Consider the following 16,310-nt stretch of genomic DNA (forward strand, 5'->3'; position numbering starts at 1 on the left):
CTTTTTCAGCCCCAGAGGCACCCTTCAGGCTCTACAGGAATTGTTTCTACCAACCTGCCTTCCTATCAGAAGAGGTCTGTGCTGCACCTCCCAGACAGCGGCACAGGGGAGGAGCACAGCACCAGCGTCTCCCCATCCAATGGAGTGGACCGGAGGGCGGCCACGCTGTACAGCCAGTACACGACCAAGAATGACGAGAACAGGTGGGCGCCGAGCCCTGCCTGCAGCTGCACCCCAGGCCTCCAGCCAGCCAGGCCTGTGCAGTGCTGCTTCCTATAAACTTAAAATGGACTTGCCTCAGTTCATTCTTTGTTTCTGTTTTAAATGTGTCAGAGGAGTCTTTGAAGAAGGAAAATCAAAATTACCACCAAAATAATGCCAAGAGCTATTTGTGGTTGAGCCCTGATTATCGTTATCTCACGTCTGTCAGATCTCTCGAGGGAACATGTGTTAGTCAGCACTTTTGCAGTGGCACATGTCAGAAGGCCAGCTCGCACTAGGAATTTACTCACATAGACTGGCAGGGCCAAGCATGTGCCAGTTTCTCACACAGTATCTTCAGGCTTCTGTTCATTTGCTGGCCCTGCTTTCCTCTCTGGGTTGCATCATTCCCAACATGCCACAAAAGATGGCTACTCAGAGCTCCAGACCTCACATGTTTGGTAATTCCAGCAGAGAGTTAGCCTTTCCCTGCAAAAGTCTAGTAGAAAAATTCTGGAGAGAATTCTGATTGCCTTTTTGAGGGACTGTCTGAGGAAGAGGGACTTGACAAACAAAACAACAGACATCACATCCCCTTCACAGCCCTTTTGAAATGAAAACCAAAATTAACTGCCCTGTCATCATCTCTTCTAGGTCCTTCGAAGGAACACTTTACAAAAGAGGGGCTCTGCTGAAAGGTTGGAAGCCCCGCTGGTTCGTGTTGGATGTAACAAAACATCAGGTAACACTGCCACAGCTTATAGAAACCACTTCTCTCTAGGCTAGGCTCAGTCCCTGGCTGATGTACAACTCGAAGCAGACAGATACATCCGTCATGTTCAGACAGGGCCTCTCGTGTGCTGCCTGTGGGCTCTTTCAGGGACCCAGCATGTCCCTGAGTGAGGGCAGTAGCTTTCTGAGGCAAGTTCCAAAGTAGCTCTGCCTGGTGTATGCCGGCAGAGGCAGTGACACTTGAGCCAGAGCATTAAGAGCACTGGAACTCTGCTTTTCATGCTCAGATATCTTCTGCTGCCTGCTCTTAAAACCCAGGCCAGAAGAGGACCTGAGCTTTTCAGCAGGTTGCATTCCACATACAAATACAGAGCCTGTGCCTGGGAGCAGTCCTCAGAAAGCAGATTACCTTCATTTTTGCAGCATAAAATATCAATTCAAAACTGAGGGCATTAACTTATTTGACAAACATCTATTGCTCAGCATGTACTGGTTACTAAAGAAGACATCATTCTCTCTCAAAATGAGAGCTATAGTGGAGAGACGGGGGCCCTAAAGTAGGCAGAAGGGAATCTACCCACTCAAAGCGGGAATTCTCACTGAGTGAGTGTGAGACTGGACCTTGTTGACCATGTCGGGAAGTCCTTTGTCCATTGCTAGGTTCTTGGCTATTGCTACAGCAACCACTGCAATCCTTAGTATTGTAATCTGCAGTGATCTTGGGGGAGAGGGATCCCTACCCAAACCTCCAGCCCCTCCACACCTTTCCGTGATGAGAGTCTCATGGCCTCCAAATATTTTGACTGTACCTGGGAACTGACCAGTCAGCCAGGAGGCAGAGGGGTACACATCTTGATTCATCTTTAAAATGGAGTCTGTTGGGGTGCCTTGGTGGCTCAGTCAGTTAAGCATGCAGCTTCGGCTCAGGTCATGACCTCACAATTCGTGGATTCGAGCCCCACATCAGGCTCAGCGCAGAACCTGGAACCAGTCTTCAGATTCTGTGTCTCCCTCTCTTTTTTTTTTTTAATTTTTTATGTTTTTTATTTATTTTTGAGAGACAGAGAGAGACAGTGCGAGCAGGGAATGGTCAGAGAGAGAGGGAGATACAGAATATGAAGCAGGCTCCAGGCTCTGAGCTAGCTGTCAGCACAGAGACCAACGTGGGGCTCAAACCCACAAACCATGAGATCATGACCTGAGCCAAAGCCAGATACCTAACCGACTGAGCCACCCAGGCGCCCCATCTCCCTCTCTCTCTGACTCTCTCCTGCTCACACTGTCTCTTTCTGTCTCTCAAAAATAAATAAAAAACATTTAAAAAAAATTTTTTTAAATAAATAAAATAAAATGGAGTCTGTTGAGAAAGATACAAACTGGTACCCCTATACAGGGCTCTAGTTGTTCCTGCACTAGAAGACTCTTTCAGATTACAGATTGAAATAGGGACCAACCACATTGCCCTTTGCTCAGGGCATTTTACAAAAGTTTTACAAAGTCTTTGTGGAAGAATATAGAGAATTTATTTACAAATACACAGTGGAAGCCCTTTGGGGTGGGGGGGTTGTACTTTAAAATAACAATGTGTTGGAAATCATAGAGCCTACACTGTGAAGAAAAGTTCCATTAAGCCACTAAATATACCACGGGACAATGTCATAATTTTTCTGTAATTTGCAGTTACACCAAATTGTACTTGCATTCTTACTGATCTTTTGGATCTAACGTGAAAGATACACAGTTTTTCCATTAGACCTACTTATCCCATGCCTGACTGGAGAGACAGCAGAGTCTAAGGCCAGAACTGCAGTGACACGTGCCAGAGACTTTCCTACTGTGTAAATTAGTGAAATCCAGACTCATTTAGTTAGAGAATAAATCCAGTCCTGGCACATAATATCCACTCAGTCAAATGTTGAGCTATTTATTGTGTTTTTTAGAAATCATGTTAAATGTTAATTTATTTACTTAGAGCAAGCAGGAAAGGGGCAGAGAGAGGGGGAGAGAGAATCCCAAGCAGACTCCACACTGTTAGCACAGAGCCCAGTGTGTGGCTTGACCGCACGAACCTGTGAGATCATGACCTGAGCTGAAATCAAGAGTCAGACGCTTAACTGACTGAGCCACCTGGGTGCCCTTCAAAAATCATTTTAGATCTCCATGCGGTTTGGCAACTTATATTTTTATATAGTATATCTTGAACATATTTTCCTACCAGTTCATATAGATCTTCCTTATCATTTTTGAAAAGATGTATGTAGTACTCTGTATGATTGATATAATTAACCATCATTTAATTAATCAACACCCCATTGAAAGATACATCTTTTTCAATTTTTACCTGATAAAAACAGTGCTGAAGGAACCCTCTTTATGTGTGTCTCTACATGCTTGTGGGATTGCTTCTGTAGGATACATTTCTAGAGGTGAGAAGGTATATCAATAAGCATAAACATTTTAAATTTTAGTTGATATTGCCAAATTGTAGTCCAAAAAGTTTCTAACAAATTATATTCCCACTAGCAGTGTTTGAGAATACATAGTACCTTACCCTCACCCTGAATATTTCTTAATCTAAGTGAAAAGTGAAATCTTACTGATTTATATCCCTTTTCTTTCATCGGTGAGGTTGCCCATCTTTTTAAATGTTTATAGGTCATTTGTATTTCCTCTGTGACTTGCCTGTTGAGATTTTGTGACCATTCTTCTACTAGCTTGTTTATCTTTTTCTTATCAATTTCTAGGAATTACGCATATATTTTCTAAACAACCTCTCATTTATATGTTACATATATTTTTACATTGTTAGCTGACATTTAATTTTAGTTTTTAATATGTAATACTTTTATGCATTCAAATTTCAAAGAAACATGTCTTTTCCTTCCTGTCAGCCACCTAGTCCTCCTTCCTAAAAGCAACCAGTGTTTTTATTTTCTTGCTTATTCTTTCAGACACAGTTTAGCAAGATACAGAGGAAAGTATTCAAATACATTTTGAAAAGTTATGCCATTTTCCTTTTCTGTGTCTCCTATATCCCATCTGTATCCTTTGGTTCCAGCTGCGATACTATGACTCAGGTGAGGACACAAGCTGTAAAGGCCACATTGATCTGGCTGAAGTAGAAATGGTCATCCCTGCTGGCCCCAGCATGGGAGCCCCAAAGCACACGAGTGAAAAGGCATTCTTCGACGTAAGTTGATCTCACTTATCTTTTCCTGACTTTGTCTGTACATGATTCCTTATAATCCATCCACCTCCAAGAATTATGGAGTCTCAGAGCAATTGGTGGTGACAGCAGATAGCCCCCTGACTATGGGAATTGCCACAGAACTTGAACCCAGCACTTGATCCCCAAACCCGACATCTCCAAGCTATCCATATGTCTCAGAAAGGCTGCACATTGCTTTGCACAAAGGATTCCTTTAATGGGTGTCCAGCCACACAGGGAAGCAGATGAACGCCTTGTTAAATATTATTAGTTATTTTACTTACCACCTACTGTCAAGAACAGATGCTACTTCCCTGTGAATCCAGTGGTCTTCATGTTTGACCAGCCATAAAAATTGTCCTTAGTCATATATGATGACTGTTTGTCCTAACATCTTCAACAGCCCTTAGATGATCCTTGGGGCATTTGATGGGCCACATGATGGGGTTCTCATCTAGTTCCCATAGCCAAGCAGGGCTTCATAAAGAGCACAGCCATACTCAAGGGCTCTGTTTGGGCTCTGAGGCCATGCACCTGAGTCTGGGCTTCCAGTGTGGACCCAACTGAAGCCTTTAGAGAAGGGGATGGAGAGAGGACAGGAAACACAACTTCATGGTGGGTTTGAGTCTCAGGCTTCCCTGAGGAGCCCAGGGAACGTCTGTGCTGCACTCATGCAGTGCATGGGAGAGGCCAGAGGCTCCAGCCACACCTGACCCTCTTCCTTCTAAAAGGAAGGGCCCAGCAAAATGCAAAGTAAGGCTCTCCTGGTATGTCTCCTTTTTCAACCAGTGTCCTATTAATATCCACTGTGACTCTGGGGACCAAAAGCACAAAGTGACTGTAAAGGCAAAGATAGTATGGTAGTGGAGGGGAGAGAAAACATAGACGTTCTGGGGCACGATGGAAAGGGAAGTTCACTGAGATTTATTCACACACTTGCCCAAAGCCATAAAATAGGCCTGCCCTTCATCTCTGGTTCTCTTCATTTGGTTTTGTAGCTCAAGACCAGCAAACGTGTGTATAACTTCTGTGCCCAGGATGGACAGAGTGCCCAGCAGTGGATGGACAGGATCCAGAGCTGCATCTCTGATGCCTGATGCCCATAGTCAACCCAGGCAAAAAGAGGGAAGAAGGACTCGTGCTGTCAGATAGAACAAAGCACGTGAATCCATGAGGAGCTGACAGCTTTGTCTTTGGTTCTGAGGAGTCATCCCAGACCTAAGGTTCTCCTGCCCAGTCTTACCCAGTGCCCTCTTTAAACAATTGTTATGTCTGCTTAGCCTGAGTGAATGTGTCACAGAGGTCTGGTCAAGAGCCCCAGGCACTCCCTGTATCTTGCACTAGGTTGTTCTAACAGGGTCTTAGTGGTTAGGGATCAGAAGAATGCTTCCTGAGCCAACTGTCATCCATCCCCTAGATAAATGGTTTCCACTGACTTGAATCCTTCTTGATGAAACTAGATCCTTTTTGTTCCCCAAGGTTGTAATTTCCTTGGAGAGCTTTCTGACAAAACTCAAAACCCCGCCAACACTATCTTACGTTCTGCATGGAACAGATTACCCAACAGAATAGCTCCTACTCCTACTGCCTGACCTTAGAGATGCTCAGCTCTCTGGTGCTGCCAAAAGGTGCTTCCATAACCCCTGCTTGGCCATGGGGGATCCCAGCAAGAACATCAGTGCTCAGTGGCAGAGGGGGAGCACGCAGGATTCTCCTGAAGGAGAAAGACGGTCCAGGGAATGATGCAACAATGACCAGGCCAATGCAGGAAAATACTGCTTTCAAAACACTGAATTTTCTAGGCCAAAGGTGCCCTGAGGACCAGGACTTTGTGTTCCTGTGTATTCTTCTGTTCCCTGACAGCTTCTTACACAAAATAACATGCAAAAAAGCCGAATGCACTAACTCACAAAATAAACACTTGCACTGAACTCCTAATGAAGTGAAGATGTTGGAAGGACAGAAGCCAGCTGTCGACGAGCACGTGACACCTGTGCCGGGGGCTGTGCAGACAGCAGCGCTCTGTGGCCCAATCAGATACCCAGCCACACTTGCGCGCGTGAACAGTAAGAACTGTTTAGAGACCTTCTTTACTTTTGATAATCTTGTGTCTGTCCAGCTGACGATGTGAGGAATGAATGCTGTTTGCTCACAGTGAACAGCAGCAGCATCTCTGCTACGGGCCCCGCAGCCAACTGGAGACAGAGGTAGCTAGATCATCATTTTGAAATGTTAATATGTTAAATACCAAACTAATGTTTCAAAAATATGTATATATGATTTCTATATCCTTGTTTTTCAGATAGCCTACTTATAATTTAATATAAAATTAACTGATACATGCGTAACATTTCAGTAATGAAAATAGTTCCCTTTTTAAAAAAAAATAAAAGAACCACTTTGTCTTTTTAGATGAAAAATAAATCGGATTTTCAAATTTAAAATTACACACTAGGAAATAGAACTGTGTTAATATATAAGAAATTTGGGATAATAAGAATGAAGGATTTTTCTATCATTTTCATTTTATAAATTGCCACCTGTGAAAATGATTTTTGCACCATTATTTGTATTTTTTCTTTGTATATGAAATAATTTTTTGTACTTTGTAAAATACGGAGCCCATTGTACCTTCAGCGATTTGAGACTGTAAACAGTGCTTCTTTTATAACTGGATTCTTTTAACTTTCATAAAGGTTACATGCCTTACATGCGCTAACCACCCTGAATTAAATTTATTTCTTAAGAAAAAGCATCCCTCATTTACTGTGAAATAAAATTCATCATGTAGTGCATAGCACTAAGCAGGCCACATTCAGGATTTATATGTGAGACTAAAAGCCCAGAATAAAACAGCCCTTTTGGTGCCCTGGTTCTGTTAATGCCATCACTGCCCTTTGCTTAGAAGGTAACCAGAGACACTGGACAAACTGGCATGAGCTTCTCGGTTCTGGACACGCTGCTGCAGAGTTTAGGTAAGAGACCTGAAGCCGCTCTTCCCACCCTGTGCCTCTAGTGAGCTGTGTGAAGTTGGTGAAGTCCTTTACGTCTTCTGGGTCACAGTTCTACCACCTACAGTATGTGACAATTTGTGGGAATTTTAAGCAGAATGAATTGAACTCTGGTTGGATGGCTGGTTTTTCTGCTTCAGGAAATTGTTAAATAGCACAAATGGAGAATCAGTGATTTCAGTTCTGGACAGCACTTCTAGCTAAACCCTTGGAATTTATCTTGCGGACCTTAGCTACATCTCAACATGCAGCCAACAGAATGTACATTCTCATCTCAGGGCTGAACCTCTAAGTCTTTTGATATCCAGAAGCCCTCTCTGACGCAGGCAAAAAGGACCCCTTGAGCCTTCAGATCTTCTCAGTCTCGAGGGCTCATGTGAGCCCGGCAAGGGTTGGTGCCAGGCCTCTCTCCTTAATGGCTGGTCCTGGGATCTGCCATTCTGTCCCTGCTGTGTCCCTGAGGACACAACTGAGATTGGGGATTGAGCACAAGAATATTCAAATGCCCTTCATGCCTCACTCTTAACTGTGAAGGGAAGAAGAGCACTGGACTCCAGGGAAGAAGGACTAGGGCCTGGCACCGTATCAGAGGCTTGAACGTCCCTCCTCTCCCCCCCCACCCCCCGTGGCACCTGTGACAGAGCCTATGTATAGCTGGGCTCTTGAAAGATGCAGATCTCAAAAGGAGCACATTGGTATAGGTCTCACTCCCCAAACCCTTTGGGCCAAGTTCTTTATTCTCACTTCCCAAACCCTCCACCCAGTGCCTGTCCTCCAGAACTGGAGCTTAAGCTGTGAATGGTATCGAAGGTTTGCTTCTCAAAATAAATGGACATTTCTAGATATTTCATTGGAAGTTCTTTTTAAGAGTTGTTAAATAACCCCATCATCCTATAAAGAATTCCTGAACAGTCTCAGGCTGATAGCCAGGAAATACCTTCAGCAGTAGCAGCGGAAGCAGGAAATACCTTCAGCAGCAGCAGCGGAAGCTATGAATTAAGCAAAGAATTACGCAGTATTGCTGAACAGATGGAGCTTAGACCACACTGTCAAGTAGATACATAATGCGGGCCATATAATGTATCTTTTTTTTTTTTACTGTTTATTTTAGTTTTGAGAGGGGAGAGGTAGGGAGAAAAGGAGACAGGATCTGAAGCAGGCTCCACACTGACAGCACAGAGCCCCACACGGGGCTCAAACCCATGAAACAAGAGATCATGACCTGAGCCAAAGTTGGACATTTAACTTACCAAGCCACCCAGGAACCCCTATAATGTATCTTTTTTAAAGTAAAAAGAAGTAGATGGAATTAATTTTTACATTTTTTCTTATTTTTAATTTCTTTAACCCAGTGTATCAAAAATATTTCAACATGTAATCAATACAAAAAGTTACCACTGCTCTGTCCTCATTCAGCTTGCCCATTGGGCTTGGCCTCGCTCGGGCTCAGTCCCGGAAGTAGTATTTCCATCTCATGGACTGTGGACTGCTGCCAAGCCCATCCATTTTTATGACCTGATGTATCCAACAGAACCCAAGCCATGATGGGCTGTTTCAGAGATCCCTCTTAGTGTAACTTGGGCGAATGTTCTGTCTCTACCAGAGCCTGCTTCTCAAAATGTGTGTAGTCCACAGTCACTGATAATGTGGCCCTGCTGTGGCATCCCAGACGCCTATTTTGGGATCCTCCCACTGGGACTTGCCATAAGCTCCATGCTATTACATCTTTCCTCTTCCCACCGCTGACCCTTCCAACAGCTCCGGCTTCCAGGCTGTCATGCCTGGACCTTTTGCAGAGCCGTTTCCTGCCATCGGACCTGGCACTTTACAGGTCACCCAAAATAATGTGTTGCCTCTAACCCCAAAGACAGTTGCCAGGCCCTGTGCTCTCTTCACCATGGCAAGAGATAACAATATGCAATTTTTCTTTTTATTTACTTGAGCTTTCTTTTGCCGACCACTGAACCCCTTAAAAAGTTCACTAAAGTAGCAGGTCCTTAAGTCTTCATAATGTTTTATATGCTGTACTTGGGAGTGCATGTGACTTAGCCATGGCCTCCAGCTTAGGGACACCTCATACTCATCCTGCCTAATCAGCACGGGGTCATCGATTTAGTGGATCATTGTGATGTTCTGTGGGATATCCACATGGTCCTGACCTCTTGGGATTAGGACAGAGGGAAAGGCAGTTTACACAGCCCTGAGGCAAAACTGTAAATGAATATTGTTGTCCATCCCATGTGAATATGAACTGTTTCTGATCTTTTCTAATTGGAATGGAAAAGAACACATTGACCAAGTGACTGCAAACCACATACCTCTGGCCTTATTAATCTACTCTAGCTGTGATTCCATGCCTGACACACAGCAGGGCTCCTACTTGGTTAAGTGTAAGGCAACCTATCTAGTCTTGCTCCAAGATACAGCTGATTCACACAGAGGTCAGATGGGCAAATTAAATGGAGAAATGGTAGGGACCACCACCCCTTCATCCTTTAAGTTGTTAATAGTGGCATTAACTTCTGTCACATCCCCTGGTATGACGTGAGTTTTTTTTAATTTTCTATCTTGAGCAGGATGAAGGGGCAGGGAAAAGGCAATTTCAAAAGTTTGTACTTGGCCTTCTCTGCTGTGATTGCTCCCACCCCCCCCCACCAGTGACATGAGGTGTAGGGGTCATTCTGGCCATCCGAACATGTGAGTTCTAAGCACTTGGGTACAAGGGACTTCTGGGCAGCTTCATGGACCCGACAAGCCAGGCCTTAGCCATGACTCCATTTTCTACCTGACTGACCTCTACAGGCCTCCTGAAAAAGAGCCCACACTGATGCTTTGAGTCTCCAGGTGTTAATGTCAACTAAAATTGTTTCTGCTCGTCCCCTTTCTCTTGTGAACAGTAACCCAAATACATTACCCACCTTTGGGGAAAAACTTTAGGAACCATCACTAAACATACTTGTTGCAGTTTTGCAGGGTCCTTCCTCCTAGACACCTGGCCCCGTCTTCAATCAATGGGTTCCATATCTGCAAATTGGCTCAAGTCTGGGGACAAAGCAAGAGACCAAGCCTCCTGCATCTCCATTCCTGTCTGCTTTCTAAATTGCAGGTATTAAGCAGAGCCTTATTGGCAGCCTGGTTTGCCCCTAGGGACACCATGCTTTGTTCACTTTCTCTGCAACTTTCTGTGGGTTGAGCCCCCTTGCCTGTCCCTCTCTCATTACTGGGCTTACACAATGTATCCATTCAAGCACACCCACTTTTGCCAGCTCCTTTTATTTCTTCTTTACCACCTGCCAGGAAAACTCAGGTATTTCCATTTTGCTGAGTGTTGGCCACTGCTTTTTCCAGACTTCTAAGAGCCACCCCAGCAGATCTTCCCCATCCTCTAGTGGCCCATCTAGGGTATAAAATCTGTGTCTCAAGAGAGTGCCTCTGAATCCATGAATGCTTGTTTTTTTCAGTCTTACACTCCAACCCCCTTAAGCATTCCCAAAATGCAATTCCAGGAGCATCCCCCTGGCTCCTGCCAGTGTCCATGACAGTTACCATTCTTTTATGTAGACTCTCTTTCCTTCATTATCAGGCCCAGTGTGTCCCCAGCTGGATTATTCTGGAATTCAAGGCTAATGACTGCCCTAGGCTACCAGGAGAGGAAGTGGGGACAACTCCTGAGAGGGTACCTATTGCCCAGCAATGGTGAGGCCTCTGTGGCATCTTTCAGCACAGCAGATATGGGAGCTCTCAGGAGGAGGGATGGCCATCTCTGTAAGCGCTGAGGGTCAGGAAGGCTGCAGCACCAACATCTTCAGAGGCATCCATCCTGACGTCTTTAATTCATATTTCAGGGTTCCAGTTTTTCACCACCAGGGCCTGACCTTCACATAACTACCTTGGCCGACCATTCAGACGTATCTGTGCAACTCTTATCTCCAGCCTGCCACTCTGCTGTATCTGTTCTCCACTGCCAGAGATAAGGGCTCCTTTGTGAGCTACCGTGGAGCCTGCTGGCTCTCACACTTCCCTGTCACTGCCTGTCAGCGGCCCACAGTCCCTCTTCATCCCTCTGCAGAACATCAGCGTGAGTTCACAGTAACCAGCCAACTTTTGAGGGCACTGTTCCCAGCCCCCTTATTTTTCAAATGCCTGGATTATCACACCTACTACAACATTCCTCTCCTATAGGAAACTTTCCCAATGAGATATTCCCAGTGAAATATTTGAGCTGCTCCCTGGCTTTAGGGACTATCTGGGGCCCCCATCACCTAGGACAGCACCCTCCTCCCCATCCCATGAGGCAGTCCCAGATACCCATCTTGCCACTGTTTCCTCAGACCACTCATGTTAGTTCTGGTCCTTCCACTCAGACAGGACTCTGTGTGCAGAAGACTTACAGGGGGAACACGTACAGGGGAAGGTGAGCAGGATACCAGTTGGGGAGGGGAGCGAAGGGGAGGGAGATGCGATGGCCTAAGTTCTCTGAGCCCTGTTTTCCTCACCTCTAAAATGGGGATGAAAGTCGTGTACCTGGATAAAAGTACCCAGGACCAATGGATTCTCAGTATATCATTGACTGAATCAGATTTACTCATATATGTAATAAACACCGAGTACAGGCTGGCCATGGGCACTCTTTCACTCCTGAGGAGTCTCTGGATGAGTAAAATATGGCACAGGCCCAACGAGCTCACAATCAAAAGAGACAGACCATCTATGTGCAGAAAAATGCCCCCCCATGCCCGAAGACGTCCGTATCCAACCCCCCCAGATTTGTGAACATGCTATCTGACGTCGCAAAGGAGAATTAAGGTTGCAGATGAAATTAAGGCTGCTAATCAGCTGACTTCAAGAGTTCGTCCTGCATGAGTCCTGTGTCATCACAAGAGTGCTTATAAGTCGAAGAAGGAGGCAAAAGTGAGTGGCAGAGAGATGCAACATGAGAGACACGACCAGTGACTACAGGCTTTGAAGATGGAAGGGACCAAGGGCCAAGGATATGGACAGCCTCTGGAAACTTGAGGAGGCAAGGAAACATTCTCCCCTGAAGCCTCTGGAAGGAATGCAGGCCTTGGGGTTAGCCCAGTGACACCCATTTGGACTTCAGATCTTCAGAATTGTAAGAAAATAAATCTGTTTGTTTTGTTACATAAATTAACCCATTTATTATAGGCTAGCAATGTTTCAAATGGTGGAGCTTCTACTGGCCTGCCAACTCCTTCAGTCTTCTGATGGCTGACGTACTGTGCCGGGAAGAGTGGTGATGTAGGGCCGGGCACCACTCACTACCATTGTCATGCAGGATCCAAGAGGCCCAATCCCCACAGCTCACCTCTTCATCTTGGTTTTGCCATAGAAGGAACAAGCGTACTTGGCGTGCTGACTTATTTCTTATTTTCTCCACCATTTCCCTGAGAGAAGCACCGTAACAGGTCCCATATTTACCAATGATTCCACCCTTCTTGGTGCATTCAATCATGTTGCCACAAACTAGGTCTGAGCCCAGAGAGCAAGAAATCTGTTGTTTTAAGCCAGTAAATTTGTAGTAATGTATTCCAACAGCAAAAGGAAACTAATACAGCATGACATAAATCCCCACCCCCCCACCCCGTGATATGTGAAGTGACAGAGGGGTGTGCAGGGCACAAGAGCCCAGGACAGGGACGCTGGATATGGGATGGCCCAGGGAGAGGCAAGAGGAAGGCAGGGGGCCCAAGTGCCACGGGAGATGTGGGCTTCAGGAGCTGTGCTTGCAGGGGGTTACTGCAAGACCCTGGGGAACTGATGCACAGACAAACAGACAAGGGCATGCATGTTCACCATGTACACTTGCACATGTAGCCACCCTAGTGACACAGGCACTTTACGTGCAGACACCGTCGGACACTGGCCCACCTGTCACATAGAGACCACCGGTTTTTGGCATCCTCTCTCAACATCCACATGTCCTAGGGGCAGCTGAGTTTAGCAGGTGGGGCTGGGGGGGTCCCTGCTGTGACCCTATCACTTGAGACCTCACCAGTGGGAGGCAGCTGGGAGTTATTTCTCGGTGGGGGCTTCATTATGTGGGGGCCAGGGCAAGCCTGACCACACACACATTCCCCTCAAACCTCCCACTGTAGGATGGAGCCTACTATGATGAGCTAGTCACCTAAAATCACAGACTGTCCATCCTTCTGTGCATTTGTCTACCCATTATTCATTCAGTCAACATACATTTATTGGTACTTGCTATGTACTGGTGCCCATTCTGACTACTTTGGACCCCAAGTAAAATAAGCCATTATCCATACCTGCAAGGTATGATATCTGGCGTAATCAGAGCTATGACCTGGTAGGGACAGCGAGAGCCCTGCAGAAAAATGGGAAGAGATCCTAGTCCAGCCCTGGGTGGGCCTCCAGAGAAGACTTCCCAGCATGAAAAACCGATGTGACTGGAGTCATTTTAAAACAGAGTCAGGGAGGCCACTACAGAAAAACGGCCTTACATGTCCATGTTTGGACCAGGCAAAATGGCAGTTGTTCTAAGCAATTGTCCACAGACAGCAGGCATCCTGGCCATAAAACTGTTGGTTGTGGACTTTCTGAAGACACAGTAGTTAACTAAAGCATTCCAGGAATAGTTCTGCATGTTAACAGCATAGTCAGTGCGCAGCCAACAGCCATGCAGTCTGTTTGTACCAAGTCATGGAGTTTCCAGCCTTCCTCTCATAAATCTCCTTACTTTCGCCTAAAGGCAGGACGCTTTGCTGGTTACTGCAAGAATCTGTGCTCCCCAAACTGCATTTCTTTGATCCGACTATTTTCAGTTTGACACCTGAATAAATGACATTTATGCTAAGTCTTAGGACAAGAAGGAGCTAGCTGGGCAAAGAAGGCTCTGTGGTTTGGAGAGGTTAGATGACCTGCCCAGGGCAGAGAGTAGTGTCTAACGGAGACAGGGTCAAACCCAGGCTTGAGTGACTGTGTCCTGGTCTCACCCTCACCAGCCATCGTGCTTCAACCAGGCCAGTCTTGGGGCCAGAGAATGGACAGTACAGAAGACCCGAGACCTCTGCCTCCCACCCAGATAGGCCGGGTGGCTCCCACTTAGAAGGCCATTCAAGGCCAAGAGCACACTTCTATGATATCACCCTCTTAGGGACTGGACCAGGACATAAAGTTTCCTCTGCTGGTGGAATGAGCTAGGGCCTCCAAGGAGAAGACAGAGGGGCCCACAGCTGACTCAGCATCCTTACACCCTCTTTGCACAGGCTGCCCACCCCACAGGCCACCTGAGAAGCATATATCCCTGTCCGGAAACAAGAGTTCCTGCCTCCCTGCCAAGAGGAGCACAGGCCTAGCCCAGCTTGGCCCCCTGCCGTCACACAGCTCAGCAAAGCTGGGCCTTCCAGGAAATGCAGGCCTGGCCAGAAGAAACAGAGTTCAGGGCTTAGAACACGGATGCTCATGTGATCCTGATAGCTGGTCCTGTCTGAGCTTGTTTCCTCATCTGAAAGTGAGGTTGGACCCATTTATCTTAAGGCCTCAGCAGCTGTGATGCTCTTTTTGCATCTGCTCTACAGTCTCTGGCCCCATTCCAGCCTAAGGGTTAGACACCAGATGCCTGTACCCTGCAGAGAGTCCCCGACTCTGGCCTCAGAGATCCACCTCCTCACTCCCCACAGGTCCCCCGAGGTTCGAGGTTCAGTGCAGCCCCAGCCAGAGGAATGTGAGCCATTCCCGGCATCTCCTCCCCTGTGGCCAGCCCAGAGAGGGGCTGGGGCCTCTGGGCCATTCTGACAGGAAATTAGCTGGGGCTGGCCTTCCCCACTACCAGCTGCTCTGCTGACCCTGACCCCATGTTTTCTGAAACCTGATACTGCAAATTTCAGAGCCTCTTCTCCATTCCCTAGGAAGCCTGGCTGAGCTGTGTCCAACCTCCAGCCTGCATGTGGGTTAGCCTTCCTGCCCTGGAAACTCCAGCCCTGCTATGACCCTAAGGAAGCCCTACTCTCTCTTAGGAGAGTAGTGTCCTCATGTGTGAGGCTCGAGGCAGAACCCATGTGCAGAGTAGCTTACAGCATGGCTTGGAGGGAGGCAAGTGAGAGAGGATGTGGAAAGACCACTTACAAGGCTGTTGTGACCCAGGGAACAGTGATGGTGGTTTAGATTAGGAAGGGACAGTGAAGATGTGAAGAACAACTGTAGAGTCCAAAGTTGTTGAGGAAGTAGGATGAAACAGGTGGTGGTCTGACCATGGAGGCTGCAGGGAGAGGTGTCTGAGGACCCCCTGGGTTCCTGAGTTGCACAACCACATGCTTGGTGGTGCCTCTTGGGGAGCCGGTGGTTAGCAGCCATTGAGCAGGGCTGCGGGAGAGGAGAATCGAACCCAAGTTTGGCCTTGCACCGTGGAGGCTCAGGTGCCTTTCATATGTCCTAGTGAGTATCTGCATACAGAGAGGAAGGAGCTGGAGATGCACACTAGGGAGGCAGAAAAGTAGATGGTAACCCAAGCTGAGACATGGTCAGTGGGTGTCACTAGTGAGAGTTCAGAGAAGACGCGAGAGTCAGCCCACGCCCAAGGACAGGAATGCGGGTTGGCGGTAGGGGTGGACCTGGAAGGAACGGCGAATAGCAGCCTGTATGTAGGAAGAACCCAAGAATGCTGTGCCTGCAAGGACAGGAGAAGGGCGGTTCAAGAGGCCAGTGCTGGAAACTGCTGGACTAGTTAGAGGAAGACTGAAGAGTGTTCCGGGGGTCACTGGCGACTTGAGGGCGCATGTTCTAGGACAGTGAGGGGCCCAGAAGGCAGGCTGCAGTGGGCTAGGAGGCCGTGAGAGGTGAGCAGCAGAGAGGCGTTGGGAAGACTTGCCCTGTGCACGGGCGGGAGCTGGGGCTGCGGCTGGAGGGCTGTGGAGTCAAAGACAGGATCTGGCTTGTTGGCTTTTAGGGCGAAGGAGACGTGAGCATGTTTAAATGTAGCGGAGCAGGGCCCTGCTCAAAACAGGCGCGAAAGCAGGAAGGACCACCGGAAAAGTGGCTTGGAACCAGCGAGGGTTTGCGAGGCCCACTCCGCGCCTCAAAACTGAGCTCGAGGCCCCACGCGAGCTCGGCCTCCCAGAGCGCCGCGCTGCTCCCTACCCACGCGCCCCGCCCCACGCCCCAAGCCCCACGCCGCTGCC

General features: G+C 47.2%; 1 protein-coding gene and 1 long non-coding RNA gene across 3 annotated transcripts in view; both read left to right on the top strand.

Moving 5' to 3' along the window:
• Positions 1-6,896, top strand: part of SBF2 (SET binding factor 2) — a 483,232-nt gene extending 476,336 nt beyond the window's left edge. For both annotated transcript variants that reach the window (XM_029956586.1, XM_029956585.1), the window contains 4 exons: positions 10-203; positions 856-943; positions 3,992-4,123; positions 5,140-6,896. In XM_029956586.1, coding sequence (XP_029812446.1) covers positions 10-203; positions 856-943; positions 3,992-4,123; positions 5,140-5,238 — 513 coding nt within the window. In that variant the 3' untranslated portion in view covers positions 5,239-6,896. The remainder of the gene's footprint in view (positions 1-9; positions 204-855; positions 944-3,991; positions 4,124-5,139) is intronic.
• A 2,953-nt stretch (positions 6,897-9,849) lies between these two features.
• On the top strand, positions 9,850-12,300 carry LOC115271905. The gene is made up of 2 exons (XR_003900142.1): positions 9,850-10,258; positions 10,998-12,300. It is a non-coding gene; the product is annotated as an uncharacterized LOC115271905 (long non-coding RNA).
• The last annotated feature ends 4,010 nt before the right edge of the window (positions 12,301-16,310 follow it).

The sequence above is a fragment of the Suricata suricatta genome, chromosome 11 (genome assembly GCF_006229205.1).
Source record: "Suricata suricatta isolate VVHF042 chromosome 11, meerkat_22Aug2017_6uvM2_HiC, whole genome shotgun sequence".
Lineage (NCBI taxonomy): Eukaryota > Metazoa > Chordata > Mammalia > Carnivora > Herpestidae > Suricata > Suricata suricatta.